A 17,610-nucleotide genomic window follows, 5' to 3' on the forward strand; every position below is an offset into this window, starting at 1 on the left:
AGAATCTAGTTTCTAGAATGTGTAAATAATATCAAAATACAAATAATTTGTAACAACTAAAATCTGTAGGTACTAGTAAGTAGTAATATAAAGCTGTAGAGTTGGTTTGATCGGGCTTATCTCTGGAAGACTGGAACTTTTGGACTGATTTCTCAAATTCTTACACCGTTGAATATTATGCAAGTGAATCCTGAGTGCTATAGGCTATTATCTACTACATATATAAAAATAAGTCGGGTTTTCCTTCCTGACGCTATAACTCTAGAACGCACCAACCGATTTCCACGGTTTTGCATTCATTAGAAAGGTCTCGGGCTCCGTGAGGTTTATAGCAAAGAAAAGGTGGCGAAACGGAGTTCACCCTGTTTGCTAGTATATTATACATATACATATATGAATTACGGACGAAGTCGGAGCAAACCGTTTGTGTTCCAAAAACTAAAGTACCTACCAGATTTTTAAGAAGCATCTAGAACCTTCCCATTCCTAAACATCTAGAACTAGAGTACGCGAGATTGCATACGCTTAGACTAGAATGTTCTAACTTCCAACACTAACGTGCCCGAACCCTTTGTAAAACCATAACAATAACACGAGTTTCATTCATCCGGCTATCATATTGTCTAGCTATGTTAAAACATAATCAGCATTGTCGGCCACATCCTACAATGTGTCGTTGCAATTATTTGAATAATATCTTGATCATAATATCACCGTATAGAATTAATAATGTTTTGTCTGAACTCCCAGAACAGCATGGGAATGTGTTTTGATCTCAGATTGTAGGGACACACATATGCAATTCGCTGATCGAGCTTTTTGTATATGTTTGCGTCCACATTGTTTCCCCGACGCTTTTTACATTTATTAGAATTACTAGCGGTCCGCCCCGGCTTCACCCGTGGTACATAATATTTACGTTTTCTCTACATAAGAACCAGCCTCGTAGTTCAAGGAATATAATAAAAAAAGAATTATCGAAATCGGTTCAGCCGTTCTCGAGTTATGCGCTTACCAACACATTTTGCGATTCATTTTTATATATAAGAAGATTAGTAAGTACATAGTGCATAAGGGCTAGCTTATGCAACACATATTGTAAAGAGAATTAAAAGTAATTAAAGAAAAAGGCTTTATTATTTGGCAACCTTGGGGGCAGAAGCCCTACTCTACACAGATCAAAATAAAAATATTTAGATTAATCGTTTTAAGTACCGTACCTATGTAAAATTAAATTGTATGTATGATAGTAGCTCTAAAATACATACAACAAATTTAATTTTACCGTAATTTAATACGCAGTTAATGTTATTTGTTCACTTCTTAAGTTTTAATTGGTTCATATAAGGTTCATATGGTTTTAATCTACATATAAATTAGACACGCAAAAACTTCAAGGGCTTATGTTGGGTACATTTTATGTACCTAATGTGTAATAGTATACCTTATAATTCCGGTTAGACATAACCGGTTTCTCTTTAACTAAGGAAACAAAATAGTTCTAATTAATGAAATAATTATTCTTATTTGTATACTATATCAATAAAGTTGTAATCGGAAACAAACAAGACCAATAAAAAACGTAAACATTAGCTTAATCGTATAAATTAATTATCTATGGTCGATTTTTCCTCAAAAATATAACAAGGTTCAGTTTATTTATTTTATAGAGAAGCAGAGACATTCTATACAGTGACCTCATTTTGAGATGCATTTTATTTAAAAAACGAAATCAGTTTAAAGGCCAAACGAGCTTAATTTTTGAATTAGACAAAAAATCGCAAAAAATACTGCAATACAATTAACAAACTAGACCAAAAACTACAAGGACTTAGGGTGCTTTTACACCAATAATGTGCGATAATATGCAACGAGGAATATATTTGTAAAATTGTAAAGACCAAATACAACGCTTCATTTAGTTTGAAGTTTGAAGCTATACTATTGGATATACTTATTTACAAACACATTCCTCGCTACACATCCTCGCACACGATTGGTGGGAAAGCACCCTTAATGAAAAAGCTCTGCATAGTAATAGACTACTATTGTAGTCGACTTGTATACGAGCATCTAGTATAGTGGTTTTTAATTAAATATCCAATATGTATATGCGTCTATATTGAAACCGCATGTTTGTCAAGAGAAGAATAGAAAACTATTCATATTGCTCATAAATGACTACAATCAGCTTTATTACAGACTGTGGTTTATTTAATCTGTGCTTTAACGTAATTTCGCGAATAGAATAGAATTTTGTTATTATAACTGTACTATAAAATATAATAAAATAATATAATTTACAAAAAACGTAAACGTTTTACGTTTTCAATACACGATAAATCTATTATACCAGCCATAAATACGTAAAAATCATTAGAATTTCGGTCGATAGTCAAATTAATTAACCAAAACGCACTAAGCACACCCATTAAATCATCAGACCGTACAAACGTACTTTGTTGATCGTAGTAATCTATTTTAAAATCTTATTATTCTAAAAACAAAAATATAAAATCACTCAAAAAGTCAAAACCTTAGCTCCAAAAACCAAGATGCGTTTCTTAGAAATTTTTTACAAAGCAAAGATCCTAATATGTATGTACATATATAATATGTATGTACTAAGCCAACTCGAATAAAATGTATATTGATTTTACTCGATTTTAGGGGGATTTGTAAAGTTTAATAGTACAAATGTATTTGTTTAAGGGCCGATTTTTCGATGCTTGGATGAAACTTATTCGTCGAATAATGTATAAAACTACCATTTTAAAAACGTATTCTAATTGCCCGTATTTGACAGTTCACGTGACATTTTAATATAATCGTGTAATATGTACTTTATTGGACGGGTAAGTTTTATCCAAGCATTGAAAAATCGGCACTAAGATGATTCAACGTTTAAGTAGTTCCTGTTAGTTAGTAAGTAGTTAGTGAATATTATAAACTAACCACGTTCATATGTTAACAAATAAACATGCCTTTCGTCTTAAAAAAACTGGGTACCTACGTGAAAAAATGGAAAAATTTATATATTATAATTAGAACGAACGTCATCTAAATTTATCTCTTTTTAAACTGTTATATCAACAGTGTTTCGTGCATAGTTGCATACCATCTATTTTACTTGAGACGATTTCATTAAGTACCACAGTACCTGATACATTATAATATAAATTATCCTAATGCCAACTACTATTACTTGCCAGCAAAGATATTACTAGTAACGAATATTTTTAAACCACGATCCAAGCCAAAACAAATTAATCCGTATGACGATAATATTTTTTATGTTACTTCAATTACATACGTACATGACAATTTTTTAAGGGAATAAAAAATTAAGGAAAAGGCTTCTTAACACCCAATCAAAGTCATAGACGTAGTAACTATATACTAATCTCTGGTTAGTCTTATATACCTATTTATATTACTTATCTACCTAAATATAATTTCCGAAACATTATCACCATATTGTCACATTAACGTACACAAATGGATAAAAATTAATAAAAAGCATAAAGTTACTATTTCATCAATTTTCACAATAGTATAAGGCTGCTTAAAATTATAGCGTAGGTACCTACCTATACCTAATTTTAATTTTAAACTAATTGTAATTTCCACCTAAATTAGCTATCCATCGCTATTGGTTAGGGAGCCAGGTGCAAATTTGGTTAACTATTTCCTCTCAAGAGATAATTCGTCAGACGCATGAGAGTATAGTATTATAAAGCCTCGTGAACGTCAGCTGGCGCTCGGTTGGGGGGGTGAGCGGTTGTTGCCTCCCACGCACATAGGAAAAAAAATACATTCATTCTTTGATTTCCTCCCAGCTAAAAATTTGTCAAATTGTAGCTAACCCAATATCTCAACGAAAAAAAATAGTCAGCTGGTTACAACATGGTGTATTATACGTCAGCTGGTGTCTCGAACATGAAAGTTAAATTTAAAGAAAAATTTATTTTCCGTTATTTCCTCTCAAACAAAAATTTACCTGATGATAGCTTATATGTAACTGTGGATAAATATATATGTCAGCTGGCTGTATCTTGGTGGAAAAACCGTCAGCTGATACGGGAGGCTACAACCGCTCTTCCCCCCAACCGAGCTCCAGCTGACGTTCACGAGGCTTCATAATACTATACTTTGATGCATTTTACTAATTACCGCTTGAGAGGAACTTGGTCATAAAATCTGATGCTGGCTCCCGGACCATATGTAAAAAGTCAAAATTGTCATAACATAAAAATCGCTCACAAAGTAAATTAAAAATTTCAGAAAACCCACTTCAAAAGTTATACAAGTTTTCTATACGAGTCGTCAAAATTGAGATTTTTAAACAATATAATCTCGATTTCTATAAAAAAGCATATAAAATCAATAGTAGGCAATTGCTTGAAACTCGTAAAGTTTGTATTGCTAACAATTATTACCGATTTTATTGCGTTTTGGCACAGCCTTTTGATTTAATTTAAAAACACCTGAAATACACGTAGTACATATTATCTCGATGTGAAATACGCATACACAAGCCGCGTTGCAAATTGCAATCTTTTTATCGCAAAAAATAATTTTAAATATTATACATACCTACTAGAGTACGAGAAATAATAGATTGCCAATTGGAAATCAAACTACAAAGGCATTTTTAATAAGATGCCTATTTATCTATTTTGATTATCTCCATAAAAGTAACCCTTAAATTGTGACTCTTTCTCACTTATTTATGTAACCTTTAAAAAAATACCAAAAATAATTTGCCAAAAATAAAAAAATCTATGATTCTTAATATTCTGCTCAAAAATTTTTCATTTTATATCATGCATTTTAAATTATCCCGAAGTAGCGTACGTATTTCTAGCAATTTATAGATCAATATTTATTTTAAAAATACCTTATTTTCCCCAACACCAACTAAAACAGCCGTTGCCACAAACTACTTACAATAAAAAAAAATACGATTCGAAATTCGAATATAAAAAGAGCGCGGAAATACAACAATTCGCGCGCGTGTACACCGGATGCCTAACGTTTTCTGCCATCGAATCATTAAGTGTATAATCTATGTATTGAATCATTCATCGTCAAAGAACTTCATAATATGTGTACTATCGCGTACAATGTGCGTACAATCGAATTTAAAACTCGTAATATCGTTAGATATAATTAAATCTTAAGGATAAGGTTTTAGTACCTATATATACATAATTTATTAGGTTTTAGACAAAGCGGGCGAAGTCGCGGGCGGAAAGCTAGTAAAATAAACTTCGGGTGTGATCTATAATTGTTATCAAAGCCAAAAATACAGTTGGTTTGGCTGTATGTCAGGGCTAAACTCAAAAAGTACTGCATGCATTTACTTGAAAGCTGCAGAGATAGCTTGATATTTGAGGAAGGACATAGGATAGGTTTTCTTTTATTAGTACGCGGGCGAAACTACTGGCGGAAAGCTAGTAAACTATACAAGGATTAATATCAAGATATTCAATGCATTCAATAATGTCCTTAAATGATAATGTGTGAATTAGATTTATATCGAATAAGGTTACCTTCACATTTAGAAAATTTTTAATAGTTCTATGCGCTTTGAGTAAAAAATACACGGTGATTATGCTCCAAGGAGCCGTGAAATTAAAATATGCGCTTTTATAATTTTTAATGTAACCTTATAAAAAAATGTTTTCATTAACCTTAACAATGAAGTTGTACGTTAATAAAATATTATATAATTCTCAATTATTATTTATAAATTTTGAAATTAAATATAATATATAACCAGATTTCCGCCTTCGGCTTCGCAGGCGTTTTTATAGAAAAACTGGCATAGTTCCCGTTCCCTTGGGATTTCCGGGATAAAACTATCCTATGTGTTAATCCAAGTTGTCCTCTATATGTGTGCTAAATTTCATTGTAATCGGTTCAAAAGAATTTGCGTGAAAGAGTAACAAAAACACACACACACATCCTCACAAACTTTCGCATTTATAATATTAGTAGGATAAATAACTAATGGTATTAAATGTAAGTTCCTTTATTTACTGTGAATATATTTCTTCATTAGAATTCCTTAGTGACAAAAAGTAATAAAAACTATCAGATTTCCTTTCTTACTTCATTGAAATCTTTTTCCAATTCACCCCACTAGAAAAACCATTCAAAGGATTCAATGCCAAAGACGAAAATATATAAAAAAAAAGCCCATCAAAAATTCAAAAGCATATCCTTTAGAATAATATCTTGGAGTCAGATGTCTGCGATTCATATAAAACCATAGCGTACTAAACTCGTTCCATCGTCTGTTGTTTTATTTTACAAGACGTTTCTCCGAAATTCAATATGATATTATACTGTATTCATAACATTCTTCAGGTTGTTATGATTTATTTTTAATGTACGCTATTTGAAAAGATGTATTGAATGTACACATGGTAGGAGGTAATGTTTAAATAATTTCTATAATAATGCCTTTCCTTATCTTCTACTAGCTTACCGCCCGCGGCTTCGCCCGCTTTGTCTAAAACCTAATAAATTATATACTAAAACCTTCCTCTTGAATCACTCGCTCTTGACTTATCCCTATTCCGCCAAAACCGTGCTGGGACCTATAATAGGTGTATTAGCATTTTGAAATTTAAAATTGGTTAAATTGCACAAATCAAGTCAGAATATCCTTTATAATTATTATTTATTAGAGAAAAATATTCTTACATAATATAACATGAATTTACTGTCAAGGTTTAAATTAACTATTACTTTTTTCTGATAGGTGTAAGTACCATCTTAATATTTATAAATCTCGTAATCTCACAATGTTTGTCCTCAATGGACTCCAAAACCACTTAACCGATTATAATAAAATTCGCACACCATGTGCAGTTCGATCCAACTTGAGAGATAGGATAGTTTAAACATGTAGGTACCACGGGCGAAGCCGGGGACCGGACCGCTAGTAAAAGTATATAAATCGATTACATAATGTATGGAATTGAAATTAATAACCTCTCCACAAGACAATTTTAATCAGTGCCATCTATACGACTCATGTGAAACATACGTGATACGTGATTTACCTCTGCAATCTACATAATTTAACAGCAGATTGTTTTTCTTAGTAACGTATTATAACGCTAGATGTCGCTAAAGTCAGATTTCAATAAGATTCTATCATACAAATATTTGCTTTTTATTCTGTCCTCCTAAATACAGAATATAATAGAATAACTATAATTACAATAAATGGACTCCCATTAATTGGTGATCTGCTTAAGGGGGCTTAAAATTTTGAAAAAACGCCTCACATTTTAAGAATATGCCGCATAACATTACATATAATAAATCAAATTAATCGTTTAAAATTATACTTACCTCAAAATCTGTGTTACAAATTAAAACACACTTTCGCCTGTGCTTTTGCTAAGATATAATAATTACTCATTCTTATATATAAAAATGAATCGCAAAATGTGTTGGTAAGCGCATAACTCGAGAACGGCTGAACCGATTTCGATAATTCTATTTTTATTATATTCCTTGAAGTACGAGGATGGTTCTTATGTAGAGAAAACGTAAACATGTACCACGGGCGAAGCCGGGGCGGACCGCTAGTTACTCATATAAACCATACCGGTCATCTTCTTTTTAATATAGCTTAAGGTTACTTCCTTACCTTACTTGTTTGTTTTTCTTTATAAGAGCGATTTTACGGTATGATTTTTGTCTGTCTGAAAACATCTCATTCCCATGGTAAAACCTTTTATGGTGTACATTTAAATCACTCTGAAAATTATAAATTTCGATAGATGGCGCTATAATAAAAAAAATTATGTGTGCAATTCACACGTGGGAGAAGTGATTGACCACGCATGCGAAGCCGCGGCAACCAGCTAGTATAAAACAAAGTCGCGTTCCGTCGTGTGTTGTATATGCTTAGATCTTTAAAATAAAACAACAGATGGGGTTTTTTTAATAGAGTATATTAGGTTATCCGCAAATCTTAAGCGAAGCCGCAGGCGGTAAGGTAGTGTAACATATTAATTTCTAACTTACCTCAGCCCAAAAACAGACGATGAGTGAAGAGCCAGATAGGAGCAGTGGATAGTATGCTGATAGAAGACTCGTCGCCCATGTCTCTTGGAATGATGACTGTGAAACAAACAAATATATTAGAATTTTTATATTTTCTTTATAATAAAAAGAAGAAACGTGTATTAACTCATATTAGAACTTTTATACTGTTTTATAATCAAAAAGAGAAACTTTAAAAGTTTTAGTTTCTAAGCTCACTGCATTCATAAACAGCATGGAAATTATATTATATATGGGCCCAGGGGGGAAAGTACTTAAAATACTAGACAGCAAATTTTGCTGATAGGAAACATTTCTTTATAAGTTGAAAATAACTGCTTTTAAAGATTTGTGAAAAATCATCTATGTTGTGTCGGTTGAACGTGATAATCTCAGGAAGTGAGGGTCCAATTTGAAAAAATATTTTCAGTGTTAGATAGCCCATTTATTGAAGAAAACTAAAGACTACTACAGGCTAACACGCTAAGACCAATAGGAGAGGATCATGGCGAGTAAAACCGCGGGGCACAGCTAGTGAAAATAAGTCAAACAATGTTAAATACACTATCAGTAATTTTATCAGCAAGTGGTATATCAAATGTCTATTGTCTGCCACAAATATGTATCCGGTTGCAAATATGTTTATCATGAATTCCAACAGATGGCGCTATGTTCCAACCAACCAATCGTATTATTTTAAAAATATGCTAATCAACATTTTTAATTAATAGTGGCAAAACACGATAAGATATCATATCATATCCATGTAACTTTATACAATTATCAGTAGTGTTTTTGATTGAAACCATCTCAAAATATATTTATCATACTATCTATATGTCATACTGATATAACTTCTATTTGTTTTTGAAACAATATAATGCAACAATACACTCTGATAATAACAAAAAATAACATATAACCTGTATCTCAATAATCCATACTAATAATATTATAAATGCGAAAGTAACTCTCTGTCTGTCTGTTACTCAATCACGCCTAAACTACTGAACCAATTTGCATGAAATTTGGTATGGAGATATTTTGATATCTGAGAAAGGACATAGGCTACCTTTTATTGCGAAATATGTACCACGGGCAAAGCCGGGGCGGACCTCTAGTATCTTATACATATTTCTAATCTACTTTAGCTGTCTTCAGTAAAAAAAAAACAAAATTTTTTAATAGTGTTTTAGAGATTTCACCATCCCATACAAGCAACCAATCAAGTCGTTTTTGATAATAAAAATGTTGGTTTTATGTCGTTCCTGTTTTCCTTGCAATAATTAGAAATCAGTACCATTAGAATTTCCCTTCCCAATCTATTCACATACCTACAACTAAATATATTATCAATGTACAAGAAATTATTTCCATAACAAACAAAATGACAAAAAGAGCCAAACAATAAAATACACCTATCAAAAGAACCTTATCCACCATTAATATCAAAACAACTCCCCCAATACATTTCAATGACTGCACTAAAAAAACAACAAGTATACTGTATACATTTAATAACTAAATTGTTATTTAACTGGAGTCCCTTATCGTTGACCTAAATAATGTGTTTATTTGATTCAACTGATCATGTGTATAGGTCAATGGGCACACGGTCCGCAGTGTGGGTATTTAAGTACAATATTTAATATTAGTACAAAACATGCACACATAAAATTGATGATAAGGAATATTAAAAATAATGATTATAAAATAAATATATATCAAGTTTGTTCTTATTAGGTGCATTAACATTAAATGCGACATTTTAAATAAAACTGTAGGTACCTCCTATTTAATATGTCGCATTTTATTTTTCATTCTTGCAAATCTTATCACTAGAATGAATCGTATCGTCATCGTATTTTCGTCATTCCGTGATATTTTATTTACAATATAAGTGAGGAACGCTACGAGATACAGAATCTAATGCTCTATGGACTATGACCAATAAAAGTTTTGAAATTACTCAATAATAACAGGAGATATGAAAATGCGCAGAATATAATAAAACGTGAACATCCCAACAAACTTGGTAACCGGAATTTGAAAAATCTCCAGCTCAAATACAAAATTGACGTTGCGTAAAAGGCCAAGTTCATAATATAAAGCGGGGTATCAGATCATAGTATACAGGGAATAGGGCAGGTCCGAGGTCAGAGCTTGCAGACTCGCTAATCGAAGCAGCTCAGTCTGGGTGGACGTGATATAAGGGGGTGTAGTTACGAGTTCACACTCGTATACGCAGGGGATGGGATTGGCTCGTTACGTCGCCAGTAACTAGGGTAAACACACGTCCGCTCACGCCCGGGGCTGCTGCGTGACTGTGCTCCCCACTACCCGCGAACCCGAGACATCCGGGGATATAGTACCTATACTTTACTCAAACACTACAGGGGGTAATATCGACTACAACACAAGCGTGCAGCACCGCAAAATCTACAGTTCCCACTTTAATCAGAAATCCACACTTTTTTTTTTTATAACATAAGAAGGCAAACGAGCAGACGCCTTGCCTGGTGGTAAGCTAAGTGCGCCGCCCATAGACTACCGCAACTGATGTTACGGGTGTTGCCTACTTGAAGAGGGAAATATATAGGGTAAAATAGGATATGCCATCGGTGGATTAGGGAATAGGTAGTTTATTGGCCTTTCAGGTAGCTGTAAGCTCTTTTTTTGAAGGTGTCCATATTGAAGCTGTTCGGGAATACAGACGTAGGTAGTTTATTCCATAGTAAAGCAGTACGCGGAAGAAAGTTGCGCATAAAGCGCACGGTTGTGCTTCGCCAACCATCCAGGTGGTGTGGGTGGTAGAGGTTTTTGTGACGAGATGTTCGGTGGTGAAATTGTGCTGCAGGAATAAGGTCGAAAAGTTCTTCAGAACACTCCCCATAATAAATTCGGTAGAATATGCAGAGAGACCCTAAGTCCCTTCTCAATGATAGAGGGTCAAGCTTATCGGTTATCCTGTGGTCGTCGATAATTCGAGCTGCTCGACGTTGAATGCGGTCAAGTGGAAGAAGTTGGCACTGCGGGGCGCCAGCCCATAGATGAGAACAATACTCCAAGTGGGGACGTACCTGCGCTTTGTACAGTAATAGGAGGTGACTTGGCTTGAAGTAATTTCCCGATCTATTGAGGACGCCCAATTTTTTAGAGGCCAGTTTTGCTTTTTCTTCCAGATGACCACGGAATTGCACGTCACTCGAAATATCGACACCAAGAATTCCGATGGACGACGAGATATTAAGGGAAGTGTTCTGAAAGCGAGGTGAATTGACGAATGGGGACCGTTTCGCGGAAAAAGCGCAAACTTGAGTCTTACTGGGGTTAAGGTATACTCACAGAAAATATAAGGAACGCGACATAGAACAGCATCTTCTGCGTGTTCATGTTTACTTCTAAATTAAAAACAAACTGCTTATTTTTTGGGAGCTAACAGAGTAACCATGTTTACAATACAGAGCAGTAGATACCACCAAACGACCTTAAATTTCCCCATATTTACAGAAGATATAAAGTAAGCGCCAGTGGTACCTAAGATTAAATTCCTTATACTTATAGATGAATACTTACAGGAGAAATAAAGTAAGCGCCGCGTATCAACGAAGCTAGGAACGCGACGAGGTACAGCATCTTCTGCGTGGTCACCTTGAACGCGCGCAGCACGTTGGGCGCCTTCAGCCGCCGGTACTCGGCCACTATGCACACGGTCAGTTGTACAGCACACACGAACGAGACAGCTAGGAACACGCCGCCTATGCCTGGAAGTGGATAGATTTGGATCAATTTAGTGGGTAGTTTAATATTTTTTTTATAATCTATAGTCTATACTAATATTATAAAGATGAAGAGTTTGTTTGTTTGAACGCGCTAATGTCAGGAACTACTTGTCCGATTTGAAAAATTCTTTCGGTGTTAAATAGCCTATTTATTGAGGAAACCTATAGGCTATATTATATCATCACGCTAAGACCAACAGGAGCGGAGCACTGCGTGTAAAACAGCGAGGCACAGCTAGTTGCATATAAACAGAGTCGAAAGTTAGAGTAGGACTAGGAACGTGCCGACAGCCGTCAATACGTTACATACAGATGATATAGTCACATCTCAACCACATTGAAAAAAATATGTATTTTGTTTCAGAAATCTATAGGGAAGATAGTATGTTCAGCAGTGGAATTTGACTAAGTAAAGCAACAAAGTAGACAACTGTACTGCGCTGCAACACTGCAGCCGGGCCTTCGGCTCGCTGTCACTATCTGCTACGAGTGAACTCACGCCGATAGTAAGGCAGCCCCACGGCTCGCCGCTGCCACAGCATCGTAAGGCCATCTGCTGCAAGAACTACAAGTGAACTCACACGCATGGTACGGCATGTTCGGGCCCGCGCACTCGTCGCCCGCGTATCTGATCTCGCAGAGGCACGTGCCGTTCATGCAGTCGCCGCGGCCACTGCAGCCGAGCGCGCAGCCCGCCCCACGGCTTGCAGCCATCACAGCGTCCGCATAGTACGCTATCAACGAACGCATCTTAGTGCTAGCGACGCCGAGCGGCGCCTGCGTGACCTGGAATGAAATTACAATGTTATAGTTGCAAAATATTGTATTGGTAATTAAAATACGTGTATTTATATGAAGTCTACGCTTTATAGCGAGCGTGGTCGCTGGTCACGGACAGAATGAAGACTGAAGAATACATTCTTATGTAATTTGAAGAGTAAAGAAAATAAATATTGTAGAAATATATAAAATTCCATACATATGTATTTAGGTGTTGTTTGAAAGCGAATCAATTTATTATTCTGATTATTCGGCCACTTAAAGATGATTTCCAAGTTTGATTCCATTATCCTTTAAGTTCGTCGTTCTTTTACTTTATTTGGAAAATGAAGCAATTAAATATTAAAAATATATTATTCTCTTCGAATTATTTTCCTTCTGATCGTGTTACTTATTCACACAGCATCAATTCACGGCATAAATAAAATACTCCGACAGTCTATTCATAACAGGACATTGGCAAAACTGATGCAACACAATACTCATTCATAAATTGAATCGAATTAGGCAATTCATATTCGTATGGAGGATTGTTGTGTGCTATTATATTATACTACAAGTTAGTTGCGTCCCGTGGTTTCACCCGTGTAAATGAGATTATCCATTTATTCCTAATATTCATAATCTTTATGAAATATCAGAATAAAAAGTAGCCTAAGATTCTCTTTATTACATCGACTATCTGTCTAGCCGCTCCAGAAATTAGCCGCAACAAACAGACAGACCGAAAGATAAAAATTGTAAAAACATACTATTTTTGTATTAGTAAAGAGCGGTAATTTTTAATATTGCAAACAGATATGTACTCCAATTTTATTTATGGTATAGATTATATATTATGCTGTTTGTAAGTCGTCTCTGCGTCACCAATCACCATCTTATAATACATCGTCGTAAAACCTATGACGCAAAGAACTCCCTTATTGTATGTAATATCGTATTATGAATATTAAAATCAGTGGCGAGACATGGCTAATCAATTAGGAATATTGATTAACAATAAATTTAAAAAAAACAACAGAACATAACTGCATTCTTTTGTAGTCATAAATGAAGCTCTAAAAGCCAGAATTGTATCAACCTTATACATTTAGACATTAGTGCACATTGCATTCGTTCGAAAAACTGGTTAACCTTCTAGTGGAATTGGGTATTGAAATTGACAAATTATTCAATCAATATAATAATAAAATATCTATACATATATGTATATTGTATCTATCTGAAAACAACTGCATCTAAACAAGCTCTAGCTCAGATAATATAACTAAATATGGCTGAGACTAGTTCCATTTGCTTTTATTGAGTTCAAGTAAACTATCTGTATACATTGGCTATTTTAATAGTCAATTTTATTAGATAGAAAACCAATTTGGATAAGAAATTTTAGATCTTGACAATTCCCTTTGAAACTGCAGAAATCTATAGTATAGAATTGCATTTGTTCTGTTAATATAGTTATTCAAATATAGATTAGTTTCTAAACTTGATCATATACTGGAGTACAACAAAAATACTGAATAGTCTAGCGTTACTTTGTAATACATGTATTAATTGATTCGAATAGACAAGGCTGGGTCACTCACAAAGATAATTATCAACACTCTACAGCTGTAGCTATACATATAATATGTACATTACGGAAAATATTCAGCTTACATAACTCGCTATACGCTTACGTTGACTGGGTAGGGCTTCATTCATGTTTACATACCTTGTATATAAGAAATACATTTCTTTGTACGAGGATAAAGTAGGGGGAAAATATCAAAGGTTTGAAGTAGAAGAAAAGATATATATTCCGCGTCCAACCAGTAGTCCTTGGCAAAAATTTATGCAAGAGCAGATATCTATTTTTAACAAAATTAAACTTCCGATAGCGGTTTACAATTTTTTTTTTTTCTAAGATGGAATATTTTGGAGGATAAAGGAGGAAATGGTCAATTTTATACAACTATTTCGCCATAATGATTTTAACACAAAACTTTAATAAATATAGATCAATGCATTATGTATTCGTTGGCGATATTACCTATCTAATATTAATTATGTTTTAATATTATTACCTAGAGCTGGATAGGCTAGGAATAAATTAAACACAGATGCATAACCAGTTTTAAAGAGGTACCTATGCTTAGGTATAGTTTAGGATTAGGAATAATAAATACGACATAAAATTTTTAATAAATAAAATAAGCATGACGAAACTTTCATGAAAATGGAAACCTTTTACAACAAGCTTCTAACTCAATCTTAAGACTATTGATTCACTCAAAATAAATTGTATCAAGCCAACACTGTTAGATGAAACATTTGATCTTGAACAATAGACACACGACTGAACCAAATCAACCAAAACGAAGCTCGTAAAACAGTTTTCTCCTACAATAGATCAAAGGTGATATGTCTGACGAGCATCTTCCGATTTCCTCAACTATTTGCCGCGTCGACACACAAGATACTAGTTTGTTCACGGTCATGCTATTATAATCTTGTGATTACGCAAAAATTATGTCAATAAACCATAGAATTTGTTTATACATAAATCAGTGTTTGGACTTTGATACTCAAATATTAAGTATAGGCGTATAGGCAAAATTTGGTTGAAAGGTAATAAATATGTTGGCGAAGAAAGACTTCTCAATTTTCATAAGATGGTCTATCATGAGCTGTTAGTACTTAGTGACTACTTACATATAGTTATCATCGTGATGATAAAAAGTTGCATAGATAGGTACACGTAACAAACTGTTCATGCAGGCGTGCCTATTTAATCGCTACTGTACGTACAATAAATAATTATAAGTGACATATTTGAGGCTTGCCGTATGAAGTGCTTCACCAGTAGGACGTACCAGTGAAACAATGTAGCTAAAAGAAATGGTACAAAAACTACATTATAATATGTCTCATCAGAGGTTATAGTTAGCTTAAAAACAAAGAAGTATTGTAGGTTTTTATAGCAATATTGCTACATAATTTTACAACCAAATGTTTTTCTTCTGCTTATTATTTTAATTTTAAAGCAATATTTTTCAAACGAATTTACATATAAACATAAATCATCAAACACTAAATCACTGCAACTTTTTCGTTCAATATGATAATAGATGCATTAATTATACGTCTAGTTTAAAAATTAAAATGGATATATAAAGCACATTTTACAAAACCACACAAAAACCGTTAAAAGTGTGTGAATTCCAATTCTAATTCACAATATTATTTCATCTGTTTGTTGCTCTGCCTGCTAATTAGGTGACCCATTTACACCATATACACCATATACAGCTTTGAAATAAAACTATGAGCTTACACCGTTTTTCTCTTGAAAGTACTTACGGAATAGTCGTAGCTCTACTATTAATGCTAATATAATTGCTAATAAATTTTATTTTATTTTATTTATTTAATGTTTTGTCCAAGCCACACTCTTTGCTTTAGAAAGTTTAATAGATGAATTAAAGATTAAAACGTGAATTATGTGATTTCCTTTCATTTAATGAAATTTGGTTATCCTAATCCTAGCTTCTGATGAGTGATGAGAACCAATTTTAGTCTTTATTATAGAGAGTGTATTTCAAACTATATTTTATAACGCCCAACTTAACAATAAAATTAATTCAAAACACTGTCTAGAGTGTAGACGGGGCTCTGTATGTTGATTATTGATTATCTATACTAATATTATAAAGAGGAAAGGTTTGTAATTATGTATAGTAGGTTTTCACACATAAACTACTGGACCGATTTCAAAAATTCTTTCACCATTAGAAAGCTGCATCTTCACTGAGCAACATAGGCTATATTGCATTTTCAAAAAAAATAGAGATCCTTAACAAAAATGCAATAATGTAACCCAAGGTGTAAAAAATTCCTCTGCCATCGCGTGCGCTGCGGAATCTATTCCTTGAAGTACGAGGATGGTTCTTAATTCTTATGAAAAAAAACGTAAACATGTAGGTACCACGGGCGAAGCCGGGGCGGATCGCTAGTAAACTATAAACTTATAAGAAAACCTAACATAGCTTCGCGTTACTACTTACTACACATCACGTAGGTACCAAATACCAATGCCATGAAAATTTGAAATTCTAATTAGTCGCAAATGAAACATAAAATTTGTATATAAGACAATGGATTTTGTTATCCATATGTGTTAATGCTACATGTACCTATGTGTAGTACCTATATGTATAGATATGTTATAGGCAAGTACACACTCACACACCTTTGTTGACAATCTTGAAACTCGACAGCAAAACAATTCATTAGCTGTTTTTAAATATAACCGTTTCCTAAATTTATTTTTACATTGAGAAATTATACGAATATAGTAAAGTATTTTTGAAAAAATAATTCTATAATATTGAATTATGATAATCCTTTTAAATCAAAAAGAAAAGTATTAGGGTATTAGTTAGTAACTATAGGTATTTTATTAAAATACATAGTCAAAAACACCTACCAGAGAATTGGTAGGTGATTTATTGAACTTAGATTATTTTGTTTAAATGTACCTACGTAGGTACTTATCGTTGCTAAACAGAGGTTTAGACTTTAGTCGTAGATATTATTACGTTGCTTATATTATTATATTATGTACTTTTATAAGTACAGATTCTTTGACAAGTTTACAGGCCTATTACAAAATCGCACTGTGAATCGTGACTCAATTTCCTTTTTTGTCATTGTTGTTCTATTATAATATGGTTTAATATGGCTATCCAATATCCATAGAACAACGACAAATTTGGGTATTAAATAGGCAAAATTTAAGACCTCTAAAGCAAGTTATCGTGATTCGTGACTTATTTATTTATTTATTATTTTATTTTATTATTTATTGTTTACTATCTTTAAATTATATAAAATAGGAAATTATTATTGCACGCCTCATAAGCGAAGCGTTGAGGTGGGTACTACTGTCACTTCGCGCAAAACATCTGATTTTTCAAACTTAAAATGTCTTTATGTA

The 17,610-nt window shown here is 33.4% G+C and overlaps 1 protein-coding gene across 3 annotated transcripts in view; it reads right to left on the reverse strand.

The window, feature by feature from the left end:
• Positions 1-17,610, reverse strand: part of LOC149897633 (uncharacterized) — a 66,566-nt gene that overhangs the window by 17,824 nt on the left and 31,132 nt on the right. For all 3 annotated transcript variants that reach the window (XR_016458145.1, XM_090116079.1, XM_090116080.1), the window contains exons 2-4: positions 12,434-12,638; positions 11,647-11,834; positions 8,053-8,148 (exon numbers count right to left, since the gene is read on the reverse strand). Coding sequence is in view for 2 of the 3 variants with exons in the window: in XM_090116079.1 (XP_089972205.1) it covers positions 8,053-8,148; positions 11,647-11,834; positions 12,434-12,602 (453 nt within the window). In the remaining variant the exon portion in view is untranslated. The remainder of the gene's footprint in view (positions 1-8,052; positions 8,149-11,646; positions 11,835-12,433; positions 12,639-17,610) is intronic.

This window comes from Colias eurytheme, chromosome 25 (genome assembly GCF_061535395.1).
Source record: "Colias eurytheme isolate Ceu_HAF_F1 chromosome 25, ilColEury1 Martin Lab GWU primary, whole genome shotgun sequence".
Taxonomy (NCBI): domain Eukaryota; kingdom Metazoa; phylum Arthropoda; class Insecta; order Lepidoptera; family Pieridae; genus Colias; species Colias eurytheme.